This window comes from Anser cygnoides, chromosome 3 (genome assembly GCF_040182565.1).
Source record: "Anser cygnoides isolate HZ-2024a breed goose chromosome 3, Taihu_goose_T2T_genome, whole genome shotgun sequence".
Taxonomy (NCBI): domain Eukaryota; kingdom Metazoa; phylum Chordata; class Aves; order Anseriformes; family Anatidae; genus Anser; species Anser cygnoides.
The window spans coordinates 8,394,461-8,407,642 of NC_089875.1; the positions used below are offsets into that span (position 1 = coordinate 8,394,461).

Sequence of the window (13,182 nt, forward strand, 5' to 3'; positions counted from 1 at the left end):
TTATGTTTCTTTGATGCAAATTGACTTTAAATTTTAGTCAGAAGATATTTCCAGTAACCAGAAACCCATTACGTCCAACGTGGCTGCTTACAGAAGCTTCACCATCACTTTGAACAGCATCTCCTGGCAGTGCTTTTCACTGGCCTTTGACAGCACCCTGCCTACCCACACAAGCTCCAGAAGGAAGCACACCTGGAGCCAGCAAACCGGGCAGCACGGTCCGTGGAGAACACGGTGGTCCCCCAGCAAACTTCTGAACAAGGACACCCCACAGCGGGATGCAGAAGTCAGAAAACCCCCTCTGGCACTGGTGATCACTGGTATGGAAACGGCAACCAGTTGTTTAAACCTCTCTGCACCGTTCATGTCAGAAAGCTAAAAGAAATTCATGTCACCCCTGTTAGTTACCGCCGGTGTTTTACCTAGATAGATCAAACCAAATCCTCCCTGGCCGATCTGGCTGCCCAGCCTCCAGACTTTTCCCTCCGTGTCTTTCAGGATCATGTCCTTTGGCAGAGGAACCGGCAGCCGACTCCTGCCGCGCTCCTTGGGCGGCATGGCACCTGGAGGGGGACAAAACGAGAGACAAGTTGTTGCCTTCCCTCGGGAGAAGCAAGATCCCGGCTGATCCCCGCCGCACAAGAGGCCTGCCAGCCGAGCGGCCTCCGCCGGGCCGCCAACGGACCGGGGACAGGGATGGGGACAGGGACGGGCGGGCCCGGCTCGGCCCCGCCGCCCCCTCGCCCACCTCGGCCGGCCCCAAACTTGGCGGCGAGGAGCTGCCCCCAGGCGGGGCCCAGCCGTCCCGCCGTGCCGCTAACTCCCGCGGGAAGCCCCGGGGCGGGGACGGGACGGGACGGTCCGGGAAGGGCCGGGCCGGATAGCCAGCAGTGCCCGCCCTCCCGCCGGGCGGTCCCGCCCCGGCTCCCCCTCAGCCCGCCCGGCCTCTCGGGGAAGTAGGGAGGGCAGGAAGGCGGGAGGGCGAGCGGGCACCGGCAGCCCCGGCCGGAGGAGCCCGCCGTCAGCGAAGGGCAGCCCTGAAGGGGCTGGGGTCGGGAGGCTCCTCTGACCCCGACAGGGCACCGCCGCTCTCCACGGCTCGGGCTGCACGTTGCAAGTGAGGAAACTTTTTTTTTTTTTCCTTGAAGTGCTTTCACACGTATCAAAGTAGTTGATCAGACTGCTCCCCGCCCAGGGAAAAGAGATCTCTGACAGGGCGGTTGGGGCACAGTGAGCACTTTAAAGGCTGTACCAAAGTCACAGCGCTGTCGTGGTGCCACCCGTTCAATTTTACCTCAGGATAGGTCCACTGGCATACCCCGGCCATACCCCAGGATCCCTTTCACACACAGAAGTAAGGATACTTACAGAAAATAACGTGCGAGGTGGGAGAAGGACATGGTCACCTCACAGAGCATGGGTCATTACTGCAGGCAGGGGAAACCCACAGGAGACCATGTTGTGGGCCAATCCCATCACCACTTTTTAGCTGATGGACATTAACTTTTTAGTCAGAGGACACTGAACCCGAGGCATGTGTATATATATATATTTTTAAACGTTTTGCTCCCAGGACACACCCCTGATCCCAAGCAGACATTGTTTGATCTTTGCTTTACTAACAGGGCCCACACAGTCAGCACTCTCTGCATGGGAAGCCCGTGGCAGAAAGTGTGATCTTTCTATTTCCTTCTAATTTTAGAAAAAGTCTTCCTGCTCAGCTACAAGTCCTCAAAGACTGCCTCAAAGACTAAAATATAAAACAGGTCTGTGATAGACAGCAATTCAGGTGGAACTTAGTATTTATTGCCACAATAGGCTTGAACATACACCTTAAAGTTGGAGGCCCAGAAAAAGCTTTTCCTTGGGCTTCACTTAGCCAAGGTCTTTGTACTATATCATTGTAATCCACACAGCCAGCCACTCCTTGGTCTTGGTCTTATCTTCAGACTTCATTTTAGCAAAGAGGGCCCTGAATAGCTGTTTAACTGCACTTCTAGCTGAACTACCACATCTTCCAGGGAATGGCTCCATTTTTTTTTTCCACTAACACACCAGGGCACTTTTTTTGGTGATGATTCCAAGAGTTCAAAAACAAACAAACTCCAGAACATCTTCACTGACTATAATTTGGCAGTAAACTGAAAATTTTTAATAAATTATGGCTAAAGAGTATGTTACTGTTATCAGTAGAGTAAAAGTGAAAATAGGAACGGGGAATACCAGGGCTTGTTTCATTGTTAGTGAGCACAGCATATGCTATATTGCTCTTTTTGAGAGCTCCAGGTAGGCTACATAACATCCAATTGACTCATACAACAAAAATACAGTACAGGTAGCTAAAACTGAAGTATGGGAAAAGATAGCTTTCAGCTTCAAAGCCGCAAACGCCCAGAAGAAATTGAGTTTATAACTCAAATGCTACCCTGAGACAAGGCCATGTGAAGTCTTGTTTATCTTTAGATATTATATATTTTAAAAATTGTGTAATTTAATATATAATATAAAGAGACTAGTAACATATATTGTACAAGTCACAGAAAATAGATTCCACAGCAGAATTTTTTTTTTTTTAAGAAAGATTTTGTTTAGAAGTTTAAGCTTTTATCATTACTAGAAGAGTTAAAACCATGGAAATATAACAGAAACTACAAGTATCATAAACAAAGAATGACTTTCTAAGAAGAGGTAACTTCCTAGATACATTAAAATCCTGAAGAATAAAGTTATCTGAATCTAGGTACTTATTAATAAAGAACCCTAGCTAACAAACCAATTAAAAAAACCACAAATTTTAGTAATGGCTTTTTCATACAACTCTTTTTTTAAGCATAAAACTTCTGAAAAGGCAACAAACTTCAATAACTTTACCTGAGAAAAACTCTAACCAAAGAAATAACAGGAGGCCATCTTTACCCTATAAATAGGCCATTGCTGTGCTTTGTAGGAGGGACTGAGAAAATCTCTTTTCCTGTTGAGCCAAACTGGAGACAAGGCTTCCTTTTTTTTTTTTTTTCCTACTTATCGTCAGACAATTAACAACCCTCCCAAGAAACATGAGCTTCATTAGTCAAGTTAAAGCCTCCATTTCCTCTTCACAGTTGGTTCAAATTAACAGTTTAGGAATGTGATGTAGGGGAGATGAATGGCTAAATTAATTATGGGTATATATGGGTTTTGTTTGTTTGTTTGTTTTTCAGGAAACCCTAACTATGGTGGAAGCTTCAAGCTTTAACAAGTGTTACTGCTAAATTCAAGAATCCTTATAGGAGAAAGGTGTGTATGCTAATAAGAGTAAAAACATACAAATCCTGCTAGCACGCAACTGAGTGTGATCTGTGTAGTCAGGAACAGTTGTTTTCTGTGAAGTATTTTTTTTTGTTCTGTTCTTTTAACAGGATGAAGGAAGAAATGTAAGGCTTGCTGTTCAAGTTATCCTGAAATATTGAATCTGAATGAAAGGTAAAGGAAGAGGTTTCCCTTTCTTCTATTAGTGTGTATTTTCATCTATTAAATATTTACTACTGTAACTGCTGTTTAATATATTATTGTTGGAATAAACTCTTGTTCCTTAAAGGTGTCAGTGTTGGAGGCTCAAGACACAGGCCCTGAAAATGAAATTACGCTTACTTTATTTATTAATGGTGCATTGTTGAAAGCAGCTGAAAGCCACAGGCCCTACTGGTGAGGAGTCAATTGTTCATGCAGCTCAGGTGGGTATTTTCTAGTTACTCCAAATGATACTTTAGAAGTGGTATAGCAAACTGGTTGGATGTTTGCATTAGCAGTTGTATACTTTCAGGATTTTATTTTTTTATTTTGTTTACTGTATGTATATTGATGTGTGACATGCGAACAAGTCTTCTGTGCGTCTCTGCAGAGTTGATACAGGCATAGTTGTTATTATTATGTTATTGCAGAAGAAAGTAGTGGTGCTGTGCTTTCTGTGGTGTTTTGTAACCACTCCTGAAACTCTGGACTAGTTCTTCAGTAACATAGATATGGTAGTCTAGTTTTGAGGTAAAGATACAAGTGTAAATCACTTCAAATCTTGGATCAAGTTCATATTCACAAACAGCTTTTAAATATATGGTTTCCCCAGTCTAGTTGTATGTTTAGTTATATTGTCCTGTTAAGTGTCTGACTTTTGGAACATATAGGTGCCTGAGAGGCATTTCAAAAGTAGGAGGAGCAAATTTGAGTCTTATCCTGATCTGGGCTCAAAAGGATCGGTCTACTCCTTTTGCTAGAATAAGTTTATGAGGGTGAAAAAAGCCATAACGTTAGTATGAATTGCATTTTCTGTCATGAAATACTCCCAGAGTAAGCACTTTCTGTAAGTACTTAATGATACAACAAACTATTTTAGCTGTGTCCTGAGGCTGCATTTGTTTTTACCTTTGTTTCAAAGTAGTATACTCTAAATTTTAGATAAGTGTTCCATTTATTTTTTCTCTTTTTCTTCAAATCTGAACTTGAATATAAAAGTAAATTACATGAGATCTTGTAGCTGCACACACAACTCTCCTTAAAGTTGTTACGGTAGGTGAACAACATGTAACTTCTCTCACTGTGTCACTGAGATGCTTCTGTGTTATTTAACAGTGATGTTTTAGTACTTCTAATTTTAATCACCCCACAAGTCCTTGTTGATTAAAATATGATAGCTAATTTTACATTAGAGTTGTAACATCTTAGTATTAAGGCCATTGACAGCAAGGCATCAAACTTTCTAAATTTCTGCAGAGAAATCCATGTGTGTTTGTGCATGGGTATGCAGTTCTGTGCACTTGCTGTGCTTATTCAGTTGTTACCGTATTTGCTGCCAGTTTCTTAGAACTCTTAAAGTAATTACTTTTTGCAGTATCAAGGGATCTTCAACATCCAGGGGGCATGTTGCTCAACTCAGTCACTGTCTAGGTGCACTGACACCCGTTTTAAAGATTCCTGACACTATTTTGTGTGACTGGCCCCATGATTGAGATCACATAATTACAATAATTAGGAAGCTCACCTCAGGATATTATCAGAGCAACCCACCCAAACCTAAGTCCATATGGTTTGAAATAGCTAATGAGTCAGTTAATGTGCTATGTCCAGGAGTAATGGACACTCAATATGGATGACATGAAGACATAATTTACCAACTTCCTGACTGATTAAGGTTTTCCATGTAGACAGTTCTTGTATTTTGCATCTCACAATAAGTTCAAACTATTAAAGGCTTTTATGTGTTAAACAGAGCAGAAGAAACAGCTGAGACTCCTAAAAGGCAGGTAGGGAATCTGCTTTTCTCTAAAGAAAACTCAAAAAAGCACAGGTCTCAAAACTTTCTGTCTTAAATATAATACTGCAAACAAATTATTTGGAATACTCTATTAAAATAGAGAAGATGACAATGGCAATACGTGACATTTGCTTTAATGCCAAGTAGCCTGACTGAATGAACATGGATTTGCAGGGAGAGCAGAACGTCTGCTATTTAGAGAAGAGAAGGGGATCAGCAATGATTTTCCTTATGGGAGTAGTTCTAGGAATCCTAATCCTGGCTCTACTACTGGCTGACCTTATAGGAATAATTTCATATCTGTCTAATTTTATCCATCTGAAGCAGTATGGGTGGCTTGTTTTAAGGTTCTTTGAGAGTTACTATGTATGGATTATTGCTATTGCTGTTATCTGATGATGATTCACACTTACCATGAAACATGTAATGTATTAAGTTTCTCATATGGGTAGCTCAAACATATGTTTTTCTTTCTCTTGTTCTGATCTTTTTATTTAGGTCGTTCCCCTCCAAAATAAAATGCTTATAGAACACACAAAAATTGTGTTAAGTTGAAGTTATCACAGCCTTGGGAAGAAAATAAGGATGTTTGTATCCACTGGCATTCCTGTACATTTTGTTCAAAGCGCTAAAGTAGAGCGATAATGCTCCGAACAGCTACGAAAGATTCCTCAGTTTCTAGGTCCTTTTCAAGGGATATCTAGAAATGGAAATGAAGAAATTACAGGAATGTTAGCAGTAGCACAACAGTGTTCTTGGTCTATAGGAGGACCTGTAAGTCTATAGGTTTAGGTCTGTAGGACTTCTTGCTTTTTCTACATAGCAGTGTATGTGAAAAGATGTAGGGGGAAAAGGAACTTGGCAAAGCACTCAGGGAGAGAAAGGTGCATATACTTATTTAGTCTTTCCATTTCTGAGATTATCTACATAAAGCTGTTTGAGAAGGGAAACTCATCTGTCATAGCATCCATTATTCACATATCAATGTTACTTTATATATAAACTTAATTATTTTGATGGGATATATTAAATATGACTCATTTTACTGCAAGATTGATTTTTTTTTTTATTATTTTTCCCCTGACCTAAGAATAAATATTGATCTTCGTGATCTTTAAATGTAGCGCAAAGGTCATTATATTAATGGCATATTAATAGAAAGTAGTCCTGACCATGCAATATTAATATATTTGCATTGTTATTTCTCAGATCACATCCAGAATGAAAGAGGCAGGGTGCTTATACCTTCTTTCCCAGGAGAAATTAGGAAGCTGTTGCATTTTAATGACTGTTCAGACTGCTTCCAATTCGGTTTTAAAAAGGAAAAAAAATTAAACACTGGTGAAGTGGCAAATAGACTGTATAATAAATCTAATAACATGGTGATATGCCATTTTTCCAGCAGCGTGAAAACCTGACAGTGCTCCACCACCCATTGCCATGAAGCCAATTCCACGAGCAGAGCCATAGCTGTGAAAGGAGACTGATAGGATAATTTGGTGATGTTGGTTAGTACGTGCAGTATCTGGGGCTCTGATTTCTCCAGTGATCATGTTAGCAATTTCCTTAACAGATGATTTTGAAAGCAGTTAACTTATTCAAGTGAGTCTTTGCTGTGCTCATGTGACATCTTAATATATAGTGTTTATATTAACTCTTGGAAATATGTTTAGAAATGCTGTTCTAATAGTTGGCTGAACCAGGAAAGACCTGTTGTTTTAAGATATTTCTTAGAGTAACTGCATATGACCCTTCTTAGACAAGGAGGGATAAGAGATCATGCATTGAAATAACCTTTAAATAATCCCGCATAGCTTCCAGAGGTCCTGAGAAAGCAGTGCCTACTTAGGTAGAGGAGGAATACTTGTATGCCTTTTTATAAACACTGCTTTGTTAGCATTCTTTCTGTTACATGCTTTGTGTATTTTGTTAGGTGACATAGGTCAACAACTTCTATAGTTTACAGACAGCAAAGAAAATAAATGTTTAGTATAAAACAGTGGAAAAATGGGCAAGAAGTGACAAACTGAAAGGGGAGACTGTGGATGAAAGGTTTTTTTTTTTTTTTTTTTTTCCCTCACCCCTAAAATTTCCTAGGATTTACCTCTGGACCTGTTTAGTTCATTGTTTCTAACTTTATGAGCAACAGCGACAAAGCAGAAATCTCCTTATACAATTTGCTGATGAATATAAAGTTGTGAGGCACTGGAGTATTGATGTAAAAGAAACAGAACAAAATTTTCTAATTTTGCCGGAGTGTAGAGAAGTTGATTCGGGGGAATGAAAAAGCCTTTCTTACAAAAGGGTTCAAAAATTATTATGCTAAAAGGCTTATGAGGTTAAATAAGCCAAATTAACAGGAGATACAATTACTTTCTAGAGAATATATAGAAACTATATGTAGAAAATAGATACAGAACTGTATCTATAGAAGGATAAACTTCTCCACCCATCTTTTTTAACTTAAGCCAAATGAATGCAAGCTGGCCATGTTTGTGCAAGACGCCTTCATCAGACGAATGTAGGTCTGCATGGCCTTCCAGCAGGAGTTGTAGGGAAGGAAAGCAGAATGCCCTTAAGGCAGACTAAGATGAAAACAGTATTCTGATAGAAAAGGGACCGAAGTATTGAAGGTTGAAGGTGGCTTCAGATCTCGGGCTGTTGCTCTTTAGGTCTAATGTAGAGAACTGAAATTCAATTGAATCATATGTAACAGTTCTCAAACTGAAGACTGTCCTGCAATATTTGTTGTTTGCAATAAGTATTCTTCTGGAAAGAGGAAAGAAAGTCAATAATAGAGCGCACTGCCTTTCAGCTGGCCCAAAGGGTTGCAGCTTCACTGAAGGTGATAGGATTGAAATGTATCTTACCAGCTAAGGATTTCTACAGGTCCATCTAGCCTTAGTTGTACTTTTATGGCAAAATTCAGAATACATATTTGGCAGTCTTTCATTGTGAATTCGTATTTACTGTCTTCTATATTCCTTAAGCATTAAATCATGAATGGTATCTCGAAAATGATGCAGGCAGAGGGCAACGCTCAAATTCAGTTTTGCTGTGGAAAGCAGAGCTAGATTGACAGTTAATTGAGTTGGAAGAAGACCTCTTCTACTGGAATCAGGTTCCTGTAAGAAATACGTATGAAAATATATTAGGAAGAAAACTCTTTCCAGAGGCAGAGTAAACAAAATATCCCTCCCTGCCCCAGAGAATTGGAGCCTTGTGGGGTAAGAACAAACAGAAGCTCCTTTGCATGAACAGTAGGTAGTTGGGAACTAATTAATTTGATAGGAGCTCAGAGGAGGATAGAAAGGAGATATTTGTTTTGTACCTTGTGGAATAACATCAGAAGTATCATGAAAGGTAATAATGAGGCCCAGGGTAATATAATGTGAATTATTTTAGGGTATGCAGGGTTAGATTTTGAAATCAACCTATCTTTATACTTCTCCATGATGTGAAGACCTATTACTTGTATATACTCTCATCCCATGCTCAGGAAAGAAGGCAAGAACCGCTGAGTTTTGAGAATTTTGTCTGAGAGAATTTTCTGGAGAAAAGATTGCAGCCCAGGGAAGCACCATCATTAGTTTGGTGTTTCTGACATAGTGGTACAATAATGGTCATGTACAAGTCAAGTAAATTAAGAAAACATCATTTAAATACTATTTCAGTAGCATCCTGCACTCAGTTTGTCCCAGAAGTTTTCAAGGGAACATCTGAGCTGTTTACTTGTTGACTTAATATTTTGCGGAAATTGTAACTTTTCAATTTCTCTGATTCTTAAAAATTTGTAACTACATTAATCTATATGTTAGGGACATCACCAGAAACAGCTCATATATATTACTGTGCACATAATACACGGCATATGGCACTGTTAATTTTCTTGTTTGTATGTCTGTCTGCTCTTTGGATATATGCGTCTATGGATGTGTGATATTTTATTGCAACACATATGATTTGAAAAAGCTGATTTCCTGCTGTGGTATTTATCCTATATAAATTCTACATTAAATGACAAATTTTAGGCTCATCAGTCCATCCGTTGAATTCCTATTTGTATTATTACTTTCTAATGAATTCTGTACTACAGCAGGTGTCAAATCATATCTGTTGTTTTGCAATCGAGTATGAATAGAAGATGTATTGCTATTGCAAATGAATCTAATATGAATCTAATGAGCAGTAATGAGCAACTGTTTTGTCATTATTGAGGCAACCACTGTGATGCTAATAAACTCTCATTTCTGCTCTTTAGAAAAAAGCACTGACCAGGATTTATAACATGGCCTTAATGTCCCAAAAGCCTGAGGCAAAAGAGAAAAGTGGAACCCCTAAACTGAGCATAATTTAGTCATTTTCTGTGTGGCAGTCCTCTTATTTTCTCTTATTAAACTAAACCTGGTTAAGTCTTTTGAGCTCCCTTACATTTGAAAGGAAAAAGATGAAGAATGGGCCTCTATTAGAGGAATATAAAGTTAAGAAGATGGGCGTTCTGCCTTAATTTTCTTTAATGTAAGTACTCTAATTCCATACTTCTACATCTGACAGTGCTTTTGTAATAATAAAGGCAACTATCTGCAACTGTTTTAAAAACAGTCACTTTAAAAGTAACAGGCCATTAAATCAATATAGAAATATAATATATGTTTTGGGAAATATCACAACTGTCTCTTAATTGAAACTTCATTTTTTATTTTTTTGTCATCGGTGGATTACAAGACTGCTGAATAAACAAAAATACCTCTTACACAATAGCATCAATAACTTACTACATAACTGATATGTAAACGAGTTCTGACTCCTGTGTGGCTCTCCCTTTTCCAAGTATAAATAATACATAGAATGATACATAAAGCTGTGTAAAAGGGACAGCTGGGTACATGGTACTTACAAGTGGAGCACAGGAAAACCAGTCAGAACTGCTTTTCTAAAAGCTAAGTACTATACTTCCATCAAAAAATAATGCTTCTGTGTATATAGTCTTCATGGACTCATCTCTCTGTGCAATAAAGCTAGATGCACTGTAGAGATTCATTTCAGTATTTCATTTGGAGGTTTGAACTATTCTGTGTAGGGTACAGCTGTTTGTTTTACTACAGTACACTTCATACTTGCTTTAACTGCTGAATGGAGACTATATTGCCAATATTTAAGGTATTATATAGACACAGCAGTGAAACTGAATTTGTGAGCAAGCCAGGGGATGGGCATTAGGACAAATTACAGCAGTCATCTCTCAAACTTGCAAATAGGGTGTCAAAGGTTGTATGAAAGCCATAAACTGTTCCTTCCATGCTGGGGCATTAAAAGGACTCCTGGCCTGATGGGCTGGAGCTTGCACTAGTTCCCATTTACTGACATTTCAGTTCCATCCCAGCACTGACGAAAGGAAGGGAGCGTGAGTCGGGACTGCCGTCTTTCTATCAGTAGCTCTGCCAATGCCATGTTATTTTTAAGTGAGAAAATCATCATGTCCAGGTTTTCTCCTCATCAGTAATATATGGACTGTTTTTTCCCACCCTTTAGGTATATCAGTGTTAGTTTTTATTAATGCTTGATGTACGGAGTTGAAAAAGGCAACTCAGCATGAAAAGCATCGGTACCTTAGAAGTCACTAGATACATCTTTCAAGATACGTTCACATGCATTTGTATATTTACATGGCAGAAGGACTCTGGTTGCTCTTAGAATAACAGTGCATTCCACTGAAATCAATGGAAATTTTGTAGTTTACCTTAATGATCTCAAGTTCTCAACTTTAGTTCAAAGACCTCTCTCCCCTCATACATAAAGGGTTCAGTTTGAAGGTGTAAGTTAATATTGCATGATCCTTCGAAATAGTTTATATTTCACTTTGGTAGTTATCACTTCACAATCATAGAATTTAGGCCAAAATGGACCTCTTCAGGCCATCTGACCTGTACCCAGAGCAGGGCCAGCACTGAAGCTAATCAAATTGCTCAGGGCCAGGGATTCCTTGTCACTTGAAAACTGTGGTGGTTTGTAATTGAATGTCTGGCAGTTTTATTACAATTACGTTTTTTCTGATTGCTTTCATCTGCAATAACAGACATATTACAGTGGCATTCACAGGCCTCTGTTAGGACTGGAACTTTTCCACAGTAAACATGGTAAAAATAGAGAAGCAGAAGTGGCTGCTCTCTTAAATGTAACATGTGATAACAAGATAAAGATGTCTTTCTGGTGGTAGAAACAAACTTTTTTTTGCGTCTGCTACAGCACCTTAGTCTGGATCTGTTACTCTGGCTAATCTGTGTGGTATGTGAATAGTAAGGACATGTAGGATTAAAAAAAAAAAACAAACTCACCCCAACCAAATCTCACACACTGGAACACTTTTGGCATTTCATCCTACCAAAAACAATAGATGCTTGCAGGCTACTCTCAAGAAAAATATGTACAAGTACTTATTCAAATCTATGCATGGTAAGCTAACAGTGCATATGTTACTGTGCATCTTGTATACATCAGTTTGTGTGTTATGACAATGTGAAAATTATTTACATTTCAGTATCTCTTTATATATATATTTATATTTATATATATTTATATTTATATATATATCTCTTTATATTGAGATACCTACAGCTTCCAAAAACAACTTTAAACTACTTATATAATGTCTGCATTTTAGCATCATTGGGGAAGGTGGACTCAGGATATTAAAAGCACATTGCAGGAACAGTGACCCAGAGGTAGCTAATGAATGGACTACAGAATTTTATGCCAGAGGCAGTAAGTGTGAGGGTCTGTTCATCTGATAGTCTCTTCTTTTGGGTACTTAATTTTTTTTTCTCACATAGAAAGGTAAAATAATTAACTCTGAAACCACCTTGTCATAGAGTAGTAGAAAGCCTAGCTTAGCTGTGTTTCCTTGGATATTGTCACAGGTTTGCAGGGTCAGTTTCATTTAGCAGTAAGCAGCCATGCAGTAGCCATTCTCATGCTCTCTGGCCACAATTCTGGAAGCTCTGGATAATCTTTTGTCTCCTGTACCTTCTGCAGCACTGAAACAGAGCAGAGTTGTTGCTTCAGGGAGGCTATGGAGGTCCAAGGGGACTTCGACAATGAGTATTCAAAAGAGGATTCTGCTCAGAGTCCAAGTGGCAGAAACTTTGATCACAAACCTGAAGATTAGTATGGCTCGTGAATGAAGAAAGTTGGCAGAAAGGAAACAAATGGGAGATCACTGTGCTTCCTGCAGTATTCACAAGGGACTTACGTGGTGGCATTATCACTAATATCTAGGTTACAAGAATATCCCTTTGCCAGAGGTATGGAATCAAAAGAGCAGATGTTCAAGGCTTTGTTGTCCAACTTGCAGCCAACGTTCTGGAGTGGCCTATGGCCTTGGAAGGATGGAGATTGCTGCTGAAATATGGGGCAGGGCTGGGAAGCAGTTGTAGTTCAGACCATCTTTGGGTTCTTCAGTAATGCAGGCAGCTTTCCAGCAGTTCTACCAGTAGTGCACAGACTTCGTCTTGTTGAGTGTACTTCTTGCAAACAGTGTCAAGCCCCACTTGGAAAATTGCACCAAGAGGATAAAAGCAGCTCCAGAATGAAGTGTTGTAACTGAAATATCTAGAAATTCAGCTGAGATCACTACAATTTTTCTGCTTGTATAGGATGAAACTGCCTTACTGTCTTGTATAAGTGCCTGTCCCTGACGATGTCATTGTATTGCTGCAGTGACCTACTGTAGCTGAGAGATTGATCAGATTGAGGCTTTATGGAAAACAGATTGTTATGGGAGGGCATTTGATGAAATCCCTTTAGGATATAAATATCACTTGCAGGAATTCAGAGATGTCTAGGAAAAGAAAAACAAAACAAACTTTGTAAGAAGCCAAATCTTCATATGCTACTAC

At 39.3% G+C, this 13,182-nt stretch overlaps 1 protein-coding gene and 1 long non-coding RNA gene across 10 annotated transcripts in view; one reads left to right on the forward strand and one right to left on the reverse strand.

Annotated features, from left to right (window-relative positions):
* Nucleotides 1-558, reverse strand: part of VRK2 (VRK serine/threonine kinase 2) — a 46,682-nt gene extending 46,124 nt beyond the window's left edge. For 5 of the 6 annotated variants that reach the window (XM_048060756.2, XM_048060755.2, XM_066993434.1 and 2 more), the window contains exon 1: nt 423-558. In XM_048060756.2, coding sequence (XP_047916713.1) covers nt 423-558 — 136 coding nt within the window. The remainder of the gene's footprint in view (nt 1-422) is intronic. The other variant, XM_048060759.2, reaches the window with a different exon arrangement.
* A 421-nt stretch (nt 559-979) lies between these two features.
* Nucleotides 980-13,182, forward strand: part of LOC106036665 (uncharacterized) — a 76,650-nt gene continuing 64,447 nt past the window's right edge. For all 4 annotated transcript variants that reach the window (XR_010830031.1, XR_010830033.1, XR_010830030.1 and 1 more), the window contains exons 1-4: nt 980-1,117; nt 3,201-3,276; nt 3,399-3,462; nt 3,578-3,713. This is a non-coding gene — a long non-coding RNA (uncharacterized lncRNA). The remainder of the gene's footprint in view (nt 1,118-3,200; nt 3,277-3,398; nt 3,463-3,577; nt 3,714-13,182) is intronic.